The 15,473-nt window shown below is 40.4% G+C and overlaps 1 protein-coding gene and 1 long non-coding RNA gene across 3 annotated transcripts; one reads left to right on the top strand and one right to left on the bottom strand.

Moving 5' to 3' along the window:
• The first annotated feature begins 2,981 nt into the window (after positions 1-2,981).
• Positions 2,982-14,588, top strand: aftphb (aftiphilin b). 2 transcript variants are annotated; one of them, XM_038737240.1, is made up of 10 exons: positions 2,982-3,089; positions 5,104-6,542; positions 6,779-6,945; positions 7,465-7,591; positions 9,978-10,034; positions 10,197-10,313; positions 10,516-10,576; positions 13,342-13,434; positions 13,616-13,739; positions 13,920-14,588. In XM_038737240.1, exons 2-10 carry the CDS (start codon positions 5,139-5,141, stop codon positions 14,062-14,064), a joined length of 2,295 nt encoding a protein of 764 aa, XP_038593168.1. In that variant the 5' UTR covers positions 2,982-3,089; positions 5,104-5,138; the 3' UTR covers positions 14,065-14,588. The 2 variants fall into 2 exon arrangements, with proteins under 2 accessions (XP_038593168.1, XP_038593169.1); XM_038737241.1 differs by lacking the exon at positions 13,342-13,434.
• On the bottom strand, positions 13,322-15,449 carry LOC119917128. Its single transcript, XR_005447228.1, has 6 exons — positions 15,390-15,449; positions 14,691-14,776; positions 14,403-14,460; positions 13,903-14,042; positions 13,608-13,711; positions 13,322-13,442 (listed from the first exon to the last, which is right to left on the bottom strand). It is a non-coding gene; the product is annotated as an uncharacterized LOC119917128 (long non-coding RNA).
• Positions 15,450-15,473: the final 24 nt, after the last annotated feature.

The following is a 15,473-nucleotide window of genomic DNA, read 5'->3' as shown; positions in this document are numbered from 1 at the left end:
AGCAGAGATACTGTCCCAAACAGAGCAAGTTTGCGATGAGTTGAGTTGTGCTGTTTGTTGACGGTATGATTTATAAATTTTTTTTACTGCGTGAGAAATTTGAATTGTGGCATAAGAGCATGTAAAAAGTGTCAGTTGTGTGAGTCTTACGTTCAGTGCTTGACAGTTGGCAGCTCTGATTAACTAAAACTCATGGCACTTGCAGGTGAATAAACATATTTGTGTTGGATATACAGGTCAAAGAGGAGCAGGTTGATCAGTGTATCAGTCCGGAGGCTGATACTTCCAATGACGCTGAAGTCACACTTCCTAAATCAGAACCAACTGCTAACTGTGAGCTGTTCCCGTCTTCACCCGCTGCACCTGTGAGTGTAAACGAAAGCATAGACAACCTGAATGAAAGTGATGGTTCATCGTCGCCTCATCACGGCAGTAGTGTGGATATTTTTTTGGAATTAGAACAACCTTCCCGAGGAGAAACGTCCTTTCGTTTTTTCTGCATACAAGAACTCACACGAGTGAAAAAACGTACTTCTGCGCTACATGTGGGAAAAGTTTTGCTGTGAGCAAACATTTAAAATATTGCAACATACAGAATGAGAGCAAAATCACACAAGAAAAAAGAAATGTAGAGAATAATCACAAAGAGGAGAAGCCCTTTAAATGCTTTGAATGCAACAAGGGGTTTAATCACAAGGGCCACCTTATTCAGCATGTGAGAGTTCACACTGGTGAAAAACCCTTCAGTTGTGATTTCTGTGGCAAAACTTTCGCTCAGAGCTCTAGTCGTAATGTTCACATGAGAAAGCATACTACAGAGTAACCAAGGTTTTGTAAGAAATGTGGCAAAAGAAAAGTCCTTTCGCTGCTCAACATGTGGCAGAAATTTTCACACAGATTCAGACCTGGAAGTGCACATGGAGGTTCAGAAGTCATGGAAACAATACGTCAGTGAGAAAGTGCAAGGACAGGAGTTAGTAGAGAAAACTTGAAGCTGTATGAGAGAACGTCACGAGTCTTTGTGACACCAAATATTGTTTCAAAAATAAATCAATGAAATGTGCATCCAGTATAGGAATGACCTTTTCGAGCTATAGTCTCTCACAAAAGAAATCTATTTGTAAATATGTTGAAATGTAGCTGAATAAGAAACTTTGTTCATCTGTTTCTGTGGCTACAGTTTATCTCCCTCTAGAGGTGATCTCTCCAAGTTACTTCCATTTTTTGCCTTTTATCCTAAAGGGTTTTCCTTGCCTTTAGAGAGTTTGGGCTGCTTTTCAGGAATTGTTGCTGATGTGGGCCTCTAAAGTTTATTGAAACATTATATGTGTTGTTGTGTTAAACAAATGGCCACATGTTGTTTTTTCCATACTTTGTCTTTTTAAAGTATAGGTAATTATTTTTGGTTTGTATAGTAGGTATGTCAGTATTTTAAATACATGTACTTTTTTCTGTAGTATTTGTAATAGACTGTAGGCAAAGTCCTTACAGGCTGAATTGAGATTTGTTTCGCTTGATTTATTATTTGAATCTCTGAACAAATAAAAAAATGACCTGTGATCCGAAAGTACAAAAACAGATGTGGAGACTGTCCAAAGGAAAAGAAAAACAATCACAACTGTCTGAGAAAATGTCTCATGTTTCAGACCACAGCCTTTTGAGTCCAGTGATCAGAAATCTGGGTTGCAACTAATGTTTGTTTAGTGTTTTAAATTAGTTTGAATGAAGGAGAGTGTCTCGTCAAGTTAATGTTTTCTTTATTGAAACTGTAAGTAGGTCATGAATAATAGAAGACTGATGAAAGGTTGCCTCTTAAGTGAATGTTAGGCTATCTGTCAATGTGGTGATTATCCGGGTTACTTCAATCATTTTTTTGTTGGTTTGGTGCATTTGAGAGCTCTACACTTCAAGCCATGACCTGTTTTTAATTCTTGTTACTGCTCATGGTTATCTAGCGCTTATTGGTTAACAAAAAAAATACTTGTTTTTAGAACTTTTTGTGATACTTAGTAGTAGTAAATCTGTTACTATGAAAAGCTTTGGATCCAACATTAAAAGTCGAAAACTCATCAGTAATCAGAATCAGAAATATTTTATTGATCCCTGAGGGGCAATTGTTGTGTTACAGTTGCTCACGTTGCTAAGCAAGGCATTAAAGAAAAAGAAAAAGAAAAGAAAAATGTTGGCAAGTATAAAATAGAAAAACATAAATAGGTACAGTACGGCTATCGTTTAGCACAAACTTTTTAATTCTAGTACCTTTATTTTGGATCCATGTCCATCAAGTGGGGTGAGGAGTAGGGCTGGGCGATATAGCCAAAAATGTTGTCACGATAAAAAATTTGATATCGATAATTATCACGTTAAATGTCAAATCATTATTTCTTTCAAGTTTAAAGGCTGACTTTTGCTCCTGAGTCAAAGTTGAAGAATCCAGATGGCTAATTGTGGTTTTAAACTTTTCTTTATGGTCAGAACAAACACTTGATGCCAAATTTTCCACTTAACAAATCTGAGGTAGAACATTCACAACAATGATGATAAAATATTTTTTCAACAAATATGCTTAGCAGACAACAGGAAGCCACATTGTGATTACTTATCTGCTCTTACCCTAAAAACAAACCACAAGAGTTGACCATCACTGGTATTGATAGCAGCAGAGAGAGAGGAAAAAATGTCACATATTATGTTTTCTTATTTGACTAAATAAACTACAATATTACTGCTTCTTGCACTTATAACTATAACAGCCAAAAAGCAGAATAAACTGTAGTGTACTACAAAAGGAGAGGCGTAGGATCGAGTCTCTTCCAGGAGCTGGTATTGTCTGCGCGCAGATCGTCTATTTTGAAGAGGAGTCACTCTCTGGTCTGCAACATGGCCCCCGGGTATTTACCCCAACTGCTGTTCGCGACCGTTAACGACGAGTAATTACGGTTCCTGAAAACGGGACACAGTGAGAGCTCTTCTTTTTTTTACTCATCTTAGCGGATACTTATGGAGAAAGATGCTGGCAGGTGATGGAGGGCAAGGCTGCGGCGCTGATAAGACGAGAAGTGAGGAGAAGGCGAAGTGTTTGAGTGTTGGTAAATATAAATGTGGTACTTTGTATTCATAGCTAGCTGTTAGTCTCGTTTAAATAGCACGTCAACGTTTGGCTGCTTTTATAGGATAGCTACGGTTAAGCTAGACACCGGCTACATTAGCTAGCTGGTGGTAATGTAACGCTAAGCTAATCAGCTGCTGTGTTGTGACAAGAGAGAGCTTTGCGATTTGGGACCTTAATTTAACATTAAACCTAACGTAACATTCAAGTAATTAGCCATAAACAGATAGCTTTACATTTTATGAACAACCTAGTGTAGTTTTTAATGTCATGGCATGTCACCTGTCTGTGCAGGAATAAAAATAATAGACTGGAGAAAATGGCTGGACGTCTATAATTGTTGTTGTTTTAAGGATTATTCAGCCAAATAATTTTATCCCTCTGTTGTGTAAAAATAGCTGCTGGGATGATGAATTTCATTGTGTCAGCGTGTTCGTGTTATAGTATTTTCCCCTTCAGTACAAGGTGGCAGTTGTTGTGTGTTTCATGTTGAAGGTTTAATACAGGCACTAACGTTAATCCATGATCCTGAAGTGGCTGACTTGGTTTGAACTGTTCAGCTAAGTAGCACAAAGCTGCGGATAATGTTTCCTGTATCAGTTTACTGACTGCGATCAGTCCTGGACACTTTTTCCATTCCAGGATCAGCACCAGACGGGGAGTCTGGTAATATCTCATAGTTGGATAGACACAAAAAGAGGATGTGTGAACAGATGAGACTGTGTAGTAGATTTGTGATGTTCAGATTTTTTAAGGTTCTAGTATGCGGAACAATCAAACGTGTGCAGGTTCCTCTATTTTACTGAAACCAAAAACGAATAGAGCGTCATCATCTATATCAATTTGTAACCAAATTATACTAGGGCTGGGCAATAAAACAATTATGATATTTATCGTGATATAATTTTCCTCAATAACAATATAACAAATGTTCAATACATTTTTCATTTAATTCTTTTGAATCATGAAAGAACTGTCACTTATTTTTTCTTTGAAGATATTTATTTTGTTGAAGAAAAGGGCCAGAAAAATGGTTTACTTAATTTTACTCATGCATATTTGTTGAAAAAAAGATGAATGTTCTACCTCAGATTTCTTACGTGATCCAGGTGTTTGTCATGTTCTGACCATAAAGAATAGTTTAAAACCACAGTTAGCATTTTGGTTTCTTCAACTTTCACTCAAAAATCAGCCTTTAAACTTGAAAGAAATAATTATTTGACATTTATCATGATTATAATCATGAAATTTGTTATTGCGATAACATCGCCCAGCCCTACTGCCATGGTTGCTTTGTCAGACGTGAAATTGATACCTACATATTCTGGTACTGTCTCTGACGCACAGGCTTTAACACGTTTTTGGATATGCAGCCATCATAACCAACATTACAAAGTACTTTACATGAAAAAGGAATAAAAAGAGTCAAACAGAATATCAATAAAGCTAATCATAAAATGTAAAATACATAGTGTGTAAGCTACAACAAAAAAAAAAGAAGGCAGTTTTTGTTTTCAGTTAAGTGCTCGCCCGTTTTTAACCTAGTTAAAGGAACAACCAGATGGTTCAAGTCTGAGCACCTCAGGCTGCACGCAGGTTGATAGGGTGGATTCAATGTGAAATGTAATCTGGCAGCAGTATATTCATTTAGCCTTAATATTAATCAGTAAACCAAACCCAGGACCAATGTAGGGATGCTAAAACTCGAGTAATGTTGTCAATATGCAATATGATGTCAAGTGAGGTCTATTCAGACATCAGCTAGCAGTGATGAGCTGCTTTTGCTCATTCTGCATACATGTCAAGGGGATGCCAATCTCATTATAGTACAACTGCTCTGATAGAATAGCCAAAAGACCAAACACATGGGGTCCTAGAAAAGTCAGACAATCTTGGAGTGATTACCATTATCAACCCACTGAAACATTTTCTCTGATTCCCAGAAGGCTGTTCATGATGCTCCTCTTCCTGTTCTTTTCACTTTCCTCTCCCAGGTGCATGAGGCCTTGAGGTCCTGCTAGGAGAACCCATGGAGCCAGACATCATGCCGTACCACTCCTCCTCTCCCCCTCCACTGGATGATGATGGTGACGGGGAGGCGGGATCAGAGGAGGACGAGTTTGGGGACTTTGGGGGATTCTCTGTCAGGGGTTCCTGCTCGCCTCCTGGCTTTGCTGATTCTTCTGATTCACCACCGAGCCTCAGATATCCTTCTCCCACCATAAAGCCAGACACCCATCAACCAAACTGCAGCTTTAATCGCCCCGCTGAACAATTCCAACCCACTTCCACTGTGAACTCTGGGTCCAGCGGGGTCCAGATACACGTGGAAGGGCAGGACTGTAATGTTGAATCACGTGTGCACCTCACAAATGGATACTCTGAAAGCTCTCCCAGGGAAGAAACAGGGTTTGCTGATTTCACTGTGTTTGCAGATCAGACAGCACATCCCTGGTGCTGTGGCTTCACCCCCTTGAGCAGCACAGAGCAATGGGATGGCAGAGTGGCAGGGAAAAAGTCCCCCAACAGCTTGGGTGAACAAATCTGTGATCCAGGACAGGAGGTTATTATGGACTCTGAGCCCAGATCTCATGGTGTATATAAGGCAAAAGGAAACGTTTGCTCTGAGGTTGAGCACTGTGAGAAAAGAGATGCAGCCCTCGTGCAACCATCTCAGGACCACCATCAGCCTCAGGAAGCTGCAGCAGCTTTTCTATCTGAAGAGCCTCATTCTGGAGAGGAGCAGGGCCACCCTCGGGATGGTCAAAGGGAACGGAGGCATAGTGTTAATTCTCTGCAAACAGACAAAGAGCTGCAGAAGGATGGAGAGTCAGAAGATGACAGAGACGATAGAGAGCAGAGCATTTCTTCTGTCCCCCAAACATTCAGTGTGTATGAGTCTGCGTCAGAGGACCTGGCATCCTTCTGTGATGATTTGTCATTTGAGTGTCCCTCTGCGGACTTGGAACCAAATGTTTCATCTCTTGCTTCACAAGAGGATCAGACGGACTGGGACCAGACTGATGACGAGGATGAAGAACTGGGAAACTACAGGCGTTCTGCCTCTTTTGTCAACAACAGCATGACAAATCTCAGACAGTCTAATGAAGAGAAGGGTTTTCATCACTGCGATCAATCTGCAACTCAGGAAACTTCTTCTACCTCCAACCAGTCACAATCTGGAACCGATGACTGTAGTTTTGAGAGTCACAGAGACCAAGATCATGTCCAAACAGCTGATGCAGGGGTGCAGAGTCTGGGAAATCTCCCACCGAGTGACAGCTTTGCAGATTTCTGCTCAGCGCCCACACAGGAGGATGGAGAAGAGTCGTGGGCGGAGTTCAAGGAACAGAGGGGTCAGATTGATGGGAGCACTGAGGAGGAGCAGGACAGGGCAGAGCAATACGGGGTTTCCAGGAGGAACAGCTGTCAAGTGGGAGATGTTTAAAAACTGGCTTTAATAATGTCGCACAGAGAATATAATTTTTTCTTAATTTTTATTTCCTTTTCTTGTCAATATTTTGTTTGCTTGTATGTCACTTGCCATACAGATGTTTCTCAGTGCTTTACAGGCAAATGACAACAGTATAGGCTTAAAATGAATGATCAAATCACATATTTTGAATATTTGACTAAAAAAAATAAACATATCCCCTTTTTTCTGGCTAGGCGTCACTTTCCTGCCGTGTCCAACAGCTTCTCCTGGCCAGTTTTCCGGAGATAGAGGTCCCGGCTGTGGAGGGTGAGGAGGAGGTGCTCAGTCTCGGTGCTCTGCTTCACGCCCAACACCTCCCAGAGAGTGAGGAGATACCAGAACTCTGTCCGCCATCTCAGTGGTGAGGATGACTTCCTGGCAATGGTGGTGGTGATGATGATGGTGGATGTGTTGTCAGTCTGACATTATCCCCTAATGATACAACAAAAGCTATTTTATAACTTTAAGCTAGCTCATCAAATCTTTAACATTTGTTGTTGGTAAACTCCTGATATCTGGAAGGGCTTCCCTGGAAAAAATTGCCAAGAAGTGCTTGCTCATGCTGGGACTTGTTGGGTCTCTGTAAATAATATAACAAACAGGACGGTCTAGATCTGCTCTGCATGAAAAGTGCAATGTGATAAATTCTGTTGTGAATTGGCGCTGTATAAATAAAATTTAATCGAACACAATACAGAAGTGATGCATTTCCACGAGGAAGCAACAGCAGTAGGATGTGAATAAACAGATGGAGAACTGGGTAGATAGTGGGAGCAGTGTTTGGCCCCATGACTAAATCTTACAGCAAAAAGTCTGAATAAATAACACAACATTTTTTCAGACCAAAATGCTGCTTTGTTATTTTCTCACCATTTCACAGGATTCAGCGGGGGATGTGGTGGCCACACCAGGACCTCCACAGTGCAGTTGGCCTCCAGTTTCAGTGGGGAGGTTCCCATACCAACAGGACTGTGCTCAGGTGCCTTGGTATGGACACAAGGAACATTGTAAGTTTGGAAAAACATAAAAACTTCTGTAAAACAGTGTTTCCTACACATAGACTTTACTTGGGCCACCCAGGTATATTTGGTGATCCATTTTAGCATTTTGCTGACACAGATAGAGTTGTTATCTTTTATGTTACAAGACACGGACGCGGTGGATATTTTACAAGCACCAACCAAGTAAGGTGATAGTGAACACCAGTGCAGATGTCATTTGGTACTATGTTGGTTTCGATTGTTGTGATATCTGTGAAGATTCTCAGTCATCCAGTTCATAGTTATCCAAAGAAGGTTAAAGTCAAGGGCAACTGGACTTGGTTGAAGATACTAGAAGACGTTTCGTCCCTCATCCAAAGGACTTCTTCAGTTCTGACTGACTGGTAGGGAAACCAAGCTATTCAACCTCAGTGGGGTCGTTTGTCAGGATTGTCGATACCGCTGGTTCGTGAGTGTTCCTGGCTGTTGTAACATATGAGACACTGAGGCGAGACAAGAAAAGGCCATAGAATGTCTACAACAGCTACAGAAAGACAACACCATCTCCCGTGAACAATATTAGCGTTTGTATCCTGGAGAAGCCATTCCATGCATTTATGGACTATCCAAGATACACAAAGAAGGAGCCCCACTCAGGCCGATCATCAGCAGCATCAACTCCTACCTACAATATTGCCAAACACATTTCTACCATCTTAGCTCCCTTGGTGGGAAACACGCCTCACCACATCCAAAACGCCGTTGACTTTCTGAACTTGAAGTTCGAGGACTGAAACTGGACCCAGATGAAACCATGGTATCCTATAACGTGACTTAGTTTTTCACCTGCATCCCCACCATAGAAACAGTAGAAACTGTAAGGAAACGGCTAACACAAGACAACACCCTGGACAACAGAACTAGCCTCAGCCTCAGTAATATCAAGTTCACACAAGAAGATGTCCACAACAACAGTTTGGCGCTGTACACATTAAAGAGGACAGGAGCCTGCAGATTGGTGTTTACAGAAAACCCACACACACAGACCAATACCTACTCTTCGATTGCCATCACCCACTGGAGCACAAGCTAGGGGTCATGAGAACACTGCACCATAGAGCGGAATACATACCAACAAGCGCCCAAGCCAGAGAGAAGGAACAGAAACACCTGAAGGGGGCACTTACAGCCTGTGGATACCCTAAATGGACCTTTGTGAAGACAGCCACAAGATCCAGGAAGAACAAAACTACAGGGGAGGAGGAAAAGAAGGTCAAACGCAACAACATTGTGATTCCATACATGACTGGAGTATCAGAGAAACTCAGGAGGATTTTCAACAAACACAACATCCCGGTGTTTTACCCAAGAACACGCTAAGACAGATGCTGGTACACCCCAAAGACCGCACACCCTAACACAAGAAAAGTGTATGCGGTCCAATGCAGTGAGGAATGCACAGACCTGTATATTGGGGAGACTAAACAACCACTACACAAACGCATGGCTCAACACAGAAGGGCCGACTCCTCAGGTCAAGACTCTGCAGTCTACTTACATCTGAAGGAAAGAGGGCACTCGTTTGAGGACCACCAGGTGCACATTTTAGACAGAGAAGATGGATGGTTTGAAAGAGGTGTCAAGGAAGCCATCTACACCAGGGTTGAGAAGCCGTCATTGAACAGGGGAGGGGGTCTACGCCACCACTTATCCCCCACTTACAATGCTGTCCTTTCATCACTTCCCAGGAAACTCAACAAACGTAACCTATTGGCCTCAGGTGAGGATGCCAACGATGGTCGTTCAGTCTTGGCCTCCGGTAGTCCTAATGACAATAACAACTGTCGTTACAACAACCAGGAACACTTAACGAACCAGCGGTATCGACGATCCTGACAAACGACCCCACTGAGGTTAAATAGCTTAGTTTTCCTACCAGTCAGTCAGAACTGAAGAAGTCCTTTTGATGAGGGACGAAACGTCTTCTAGTATCTTCAACCAAGTCCAGTTGCCCTTGACTTTAACCTTCTTTGGATTATTGTTGTGATAGGCTTCGTCATTAACAAGCCTCCTGCCCAAGCGGCGCACAGGCGGCTGAATATGGAATCGCGGATGAAAAAATCCAGAAGACAACTACTGTGTCTTTTTGGCAATATATTAAAACATAGCCCACTGCTGATGGAGCAAGTTAACAGAGCAGACACATACAGGGAGAGAGAAACAGAAAGAGGCGAGGCACGCCACTGTGTTTGCAGCAGAGCAAAATTAATCTTAATTAAAATAGGACTAAAAAGATATGTAATGGCAGAATTACCAGCTGTTACACTTCTTTTGGTTTCTTATAACATTGAGCTTATCATTTTAGTGTTGCACTGAATGTAAGTTGATCTTGTGTGTCTTTACCTTTTGAAAGGCGTTCATTGGCATGAAGAAGCAGCCAGTGGCTGTGCCTGCTTTTGCATCCAGCCTGGTGAGTAAACTGTTGGACACTTATTGGGGAGAAGCAGCATTGTAATTCTGTAAGATGAGCAGTTTCTGTAGTCCTACATTTTATTTTCTTGCTGTTACCATTGACAGTCCATATTCCAAACCTTGTTTTTTCAATTTCCCCCCTATGGCACTCACTCATCAGGGAATGCTAGAGCCCACCAAAGACTCTGTGTCAGCTGTCTGTTCTCCAGGACACACAGTGGTCACAGCACAAGAACCTCCAGGATCCTGGGCCATACCGGCCCCTTCAACAATGCAGGTAGATTGGTATTTTTAATTTGATTTGATTTTATTACTGCTGTATTAGATCAAAGAACAAGAGATTGGAGGATAATACATGCAGCTACTGTGTAGGGAAACAGCCCACTACTAAAGCCATGTATTTTACTGATCACACCATAAAGCTTGCTCTGCTGTTACATTCTGATGTGTCAGTTTTAAATGCTGTTTATTTTGTGTAGGAGGCGCCCCCTTCCAGACAGCTAGACTGGAGCAGCCGTGGCCTTAGCAGCTCTCAGGACGGTACGTCCCCTCGCCGAGCCCCTCACTTCTGGGGCCGGAAGTAAACTACAGCATCAGCCATCCCTTACGTGGCTTCTTCTAATGAGCTGAAACTTTTGAGACTTTACTCTGGACTCTTCCTCACTTCCTCCAGGGCGTGTTCTGGTTCTTTTAATTCACACTGTGTTTCCCCTCTATTCATTCAGCAGTAGTGGGTGACAGCTGTCCCAGATAAAACACATGGAATCAGTGTTCAGAAATCATGTTGTTGTCATTATGATTTGTCCAACCAAGAAAACTTTCAGAGATGTAACATCCAACAGACCCAAAACTGGGAGTCAAAGACAGATATGCAGCCAAAAAATGACAGGGGAAACACTGTACTGACTTCCCTTTTCTCCCTCTTTCAGCTACTTTTGTGAATTTATCTCAGTATTTATCAGTCCCAGTTTTTACTATGTGGTAACATTATGGTGTCCAGTATTGAAGTGGGAACACAGGAAATGGGCAAAGGCTACTGAAAACTATTATGAAGGCAGATGTGCTTACTGTTGTTGTGCAACTTGATGATTCCAAAGTTTCTTTTTTCAACATAAAGAAATGTGAGGATAATGATAAATTAATTTTACATTTGCAGAACACTAAACTAAATACCAGTGAACTCATGGAGCGTGGTCATAATGTGTCCCATGTTCATTGAATGGATGTGTTTATCCAAAGGACCATTTTAATTTTATTTCTTGGTGGCCACTGTGAGGTTTGAACACTAACATTTCCAGTATTAATGTTAATACTCTGGTCCATCTTTTGCCCATTGCATGACTATTTTACACACTTTTTATTAAGAATTAGCTTATAAATCTGACAGTGTCATTCAATTAAATCTTTGGCTGTATTTGACACTTAGTTTTCACCAAATAGTAAAGACACTTATCTGTTCATATTTGCTTTTAAATGGTTTCAGGGTCCCCTCAGTTACCTTTTGGTAAAAGGAAATCAAAAAACACACATTTAAAAAAAGCTCTAAAAGCAGCTTTAGTACAGTGGTGATAAATATTTGCATAGAAGAAAATTTTTTCTAGTTCATCGTAAAACTGGAATTCTAAAAATGAAAGTATGGATTTGTCAGTTGTTGACAAATGGTCATAGAGCCTACCGTGATCTAACAAATGTGATAAAAAACAAAGTCACAAAACAAAAGAGAGACTAGAAAAATAAATGACAAATTCCACAAATTAACTTGTGTTTGGTGTCCTCGTGAATTTTTAAGGAAAATTCTTTAACATTTGATAGCCAGTTTGTTGTTGCAGCTAAAATGCTGCTAGTAAAGAAAAGTTAAATCTGAATGTTAATTGGAGTTTGCATTTCTGGACAGTGATGTTGATATGTCAGTATGCTGACATGTTTGATTTGTAGCTCTGGTTTGTAGCATGCAAACCTGTTTAAAGTATGCACAGCAGAGGGCAGTGTGTTCTCTGTTGGTGGTGCTGAGGGCAGAAAAAAGGTCAAAGCGCAGTTACTGCATTTACTCAAGGAACAAAATGAAGTCATTTAGCAGATTTAAAGTTAAACTGTCAGCCACTAATAAAACAGGACATGCACTTTATATATTTTAAAATATTTGTTTCTAGTCTATCTATATTTTTAAGTGGTTGTTTATGAAATCTGTCTGTGGGGGTTTGATTTATTCTGTGATTAGGTTAACATATTATCATAATTTAACAATTAAAACAGGAGCCAAACGTCAGGCTGCAGTTTTGATCACTCCTGTCATTCATGCTGACACTGACATACCGTATGAGCATGCTGAATAGGAGATATATATATATATAATGTCATTTGTTTTATTACCAATCAAAAGTGTTTCTACAACTTGAACTGCGGTTACAGTATTTAATAATGATTTGTGCCTTTATGCCAGCAATTATTTTCTAAATAAGGACTTTTTTTTCAAATGATGAAATACTCTTTATAGTTTGTTGACCAAAATGTCTTCAGATTTACTGCTGAAATCCAGATGTCATGCACTGCAATAAGGACCTGTGGGAAATACTTGTAAATACTGAAATAAATCAGTTGATCCTTTCTGTTTGGTTTCGCCTCTTTTCCTTCAAAGTTTCTTTCTTGTTGGAAGCCGTATCACTTTTCTCTGTGGCCGAATGCAAAGTTGCAGTATTCAAACATCTACGCAGCTTGCTGGGATGTGGTGGTTTGTTTTATTTACAAGACAAAGGATATAAAACGGTTTAGATTTCCTAGCTAACCTGCTTAGTCCACCCTTTTAAAGTTGGGACTGCGATAATTTATTATGGCAGGTAACTACCAAATTATTGAAAGTGTTAAGGGGTAGCATGTAAAATATTGTAACATCTTAAAAGATTAAAAAGTTTTACGGGTAGTTTCAACCCTTTTGTTATGATCTGAGACATTCTTATGCTAACAAACTACAACAACATCCAGAGGCTGTTTGGCCCACCTTGTCAGCTGAGTCAGGATATTTCCATGTGAAGTTTAAGTGACCTCATACTAGGTGGTGGATATTTCATGGTTAAGGGGCCTGTGAATCTGAACATAAAAGACTCTGGATAACAAAAACTTTGCATTGCTTTGTTGAGCTTCGTTTGCTGTGTCTGTCATTCTCTCGGTCTTCCCACTGTCTCAGTAAAATGAGAAAACATCAGTCACAAGTAGATGCTCATTCTCCTTTTTTATGAATAAGAAATCAAGCTGCCCCGTCCCTCCTCAGCCCAGAACATTCCTCACTGTCTCCCCTCTGATTAGCACAGACTGCACTGCTCTCAACCTGGATTATTTTGGTCCTGAGGAGGAGGGCAGATCCTACAGCAGCAGCAGCAGCCGTAGCAACAGTCCTCCTCCAGGTCAGCAACTGAAGAAATGCAGATTTGTTTTTGTCAGAGCAGCCACCAATATCAGACCGTACACTCTTGCTAAATTTAGCTCATGCTGTGGGTGTGTAAGTCCTTATGACACTAAATGAGTCCTCTGTACCTTCTTATGACATGTTTTATGTGTGTTTGTTATACACACTCACGTGTAAAGGAGTTGACCGTGAGCTGTATGAGTTGACCATCAGCAAACTGGAAACGGGATTTAACAGTAGCCACATGGAGGACACACTGAATCGCCTGATGTCCACTGCAGAGAAAACCAGCACTTCAGTAAGGTCAGCTCAGTTGTTACATCCATGTACCTTTCATATTTTATTTTAATTTTAAAGCATTCATACAACTGAAACAAAAATCAGAATCATACCCAAGCCTCTCTTAATTACTGTATTAATAATGATGTGTCCTTCTTTTGTGTGTTGTAATTCGTTAAATACTTACTCTGCTGTTTTTATCAGGAAGTCTCAGCAGGATGAAGAGCTGAGTGTGGAAGCTGGCAGAGTGATCTCTGGACTGCCTAACCTGTCTTTCATGCTGGCCAAAGTCCTTATGTTCCCAAGCATTCTCGTACCCAAAGAATGCTGTTCCCCAAAATTACAGTGATTTGTACACATTTACACTGAATGTGTAATCTACCACCTATTGCTGTTAACACAGGATTCAAATACTCCATTAGGGCTATAAGGAAACAAGAGGCATTGTGGACTTGTGGAGTTGAGCTTACTGCTTCAGTCAAAATACTCCACCTGCTGGCTATTATCAGTTTTAAGCCCAAAGTCTTTGTCATTAGAGAGGCATTATATGTGTTAGCTTGTGCATTAATTTCAATGAACAACAATAATCTGCAAAGTGTAAAGAAGGTGTGCAATACAGTATTATATATATTGTAAAACATGTCTGCTTATTAAGTCATATATTGGAGATGGAAAGTATGTACTTACCATAGTAAGAAATGTAGCCTTTGTGAGTGAGTGTGGGATAAGAAAGAATATCTTCCTTCTGTGGAAATTTTAAACAGTTGAAATTTCTTCTCTTTTCATCTTATGGTTGTAGACCGTAAGTCAGTAAAGCTGGTTAATTGGCGTTTGATTGATTTAACTTGCTTTGAATAAAACATGTGAAAGGGCTTCAGGATTTCTCTTACATTTATTGTTATTTAGGTCAGTCATGATTTTTCATCCTCAAACTATTACAGCAACAACAAACACCAGTTTGTACAGTTTACACACCTTCATACATTACTGGTCATTCACTCTCCACTTAGCTCATCCTGGCGTTTTCACATGCAGTGCCCTGTTTGATCTGAGTAGTAGAGCTGGGCGATATGGGCAAAACGATAAAAATATGTCATATCAGTCGATATTGATAATTATCAGGATAAATGTCAAATCATTATTTCTTTCGAGGTTAAAGGCTGATTGTTGTGGTTTTAAATTCCTCTTTATGGTTAGAAAGAGATGATGCCAAACAGTGGATCAATTAACAAATCTGAGGAAGAACATTCATAACAATTATGATAAAATCTTTTTTCAACAAATATGCATGATTAAGTAAAATCCTTTTTTTCAGTCCCTTTTCCTCAACAAAATAAATGTCTTAATAGAAAAAACTGAGTGCTGATTAGTTCGTGATTTTTGTCCATTAACAGCTTCATAATAATTTGTTTGGAGATTTGTCCATGAGTGTTTACATGTTCTGAAAAAATAAAAAAATGTAGCCAGATGAGAAGCTTTACACTTGTTAACACTTCTTGCATGTGGAAATTGAATTAGGCTGCTTTGCATCCACGGACCCTGAACTTAATTAACTTTCTTTTTAGTCAGTCAGTGCATTTGTTTGGTTTGTAAAATGTATGTATGCATTTGGTGTAAGGAGTTTACAGCTTAACATGCATCTTGGAGGGAGGGACTGTCATTTGAACAACTCACCGGATGAACACCCTGCCCTTCCTTCTCCCTGGCCGGGTTGGTGTGTCTTCCTTCCGGCTTGCCGAAGAAAGTTGAGGGAGGTTC

This window comes from Micropterus salmoides, unplaced genomic scaffold (assembly GCF_014851395.1).
Source record: "Micropterus salmoides isolate LMB-PRFRI ecotype aquatic unplaced genomic scaffold, ASM1485139v1 Ms_hic_scaffold_22, whole genome shotgun sequence".
Classification (NCBI taxonomy): domain Eukaryota; kingdom Metazoa; phylum Chordata; class Actinopteri; order Centrarchiformes; family Centrarchidae; genus Micropterus; species Micropterus salmoides.
This window is presented reverse-complemented; position numbering and strand designations above follow the sequence as displayed.

Coding starts and splice junctions, on each gene's coding strand:
- aftphb (XM_038737240.1), top strand. CDS start 5,139: ATGGAGCCAGACATCATGCCGTACCACTCCTCCTCTCCCCCTCCACTG. Junction 6,946..7,464: donor CTCTGTCCGCCATCTCAGTG/GTGAGGATGACT, acceptor ACCATTTCACAG/GATTCAGCGGGGGATGTGGT. Junction 13,740..13,919: donor AAAACCAGCACTTCAGTAAG/GTCAGCTCAGTT, acceptor TGTTTTTATCAG/GAAGTCTCAGCAGGATGAAG.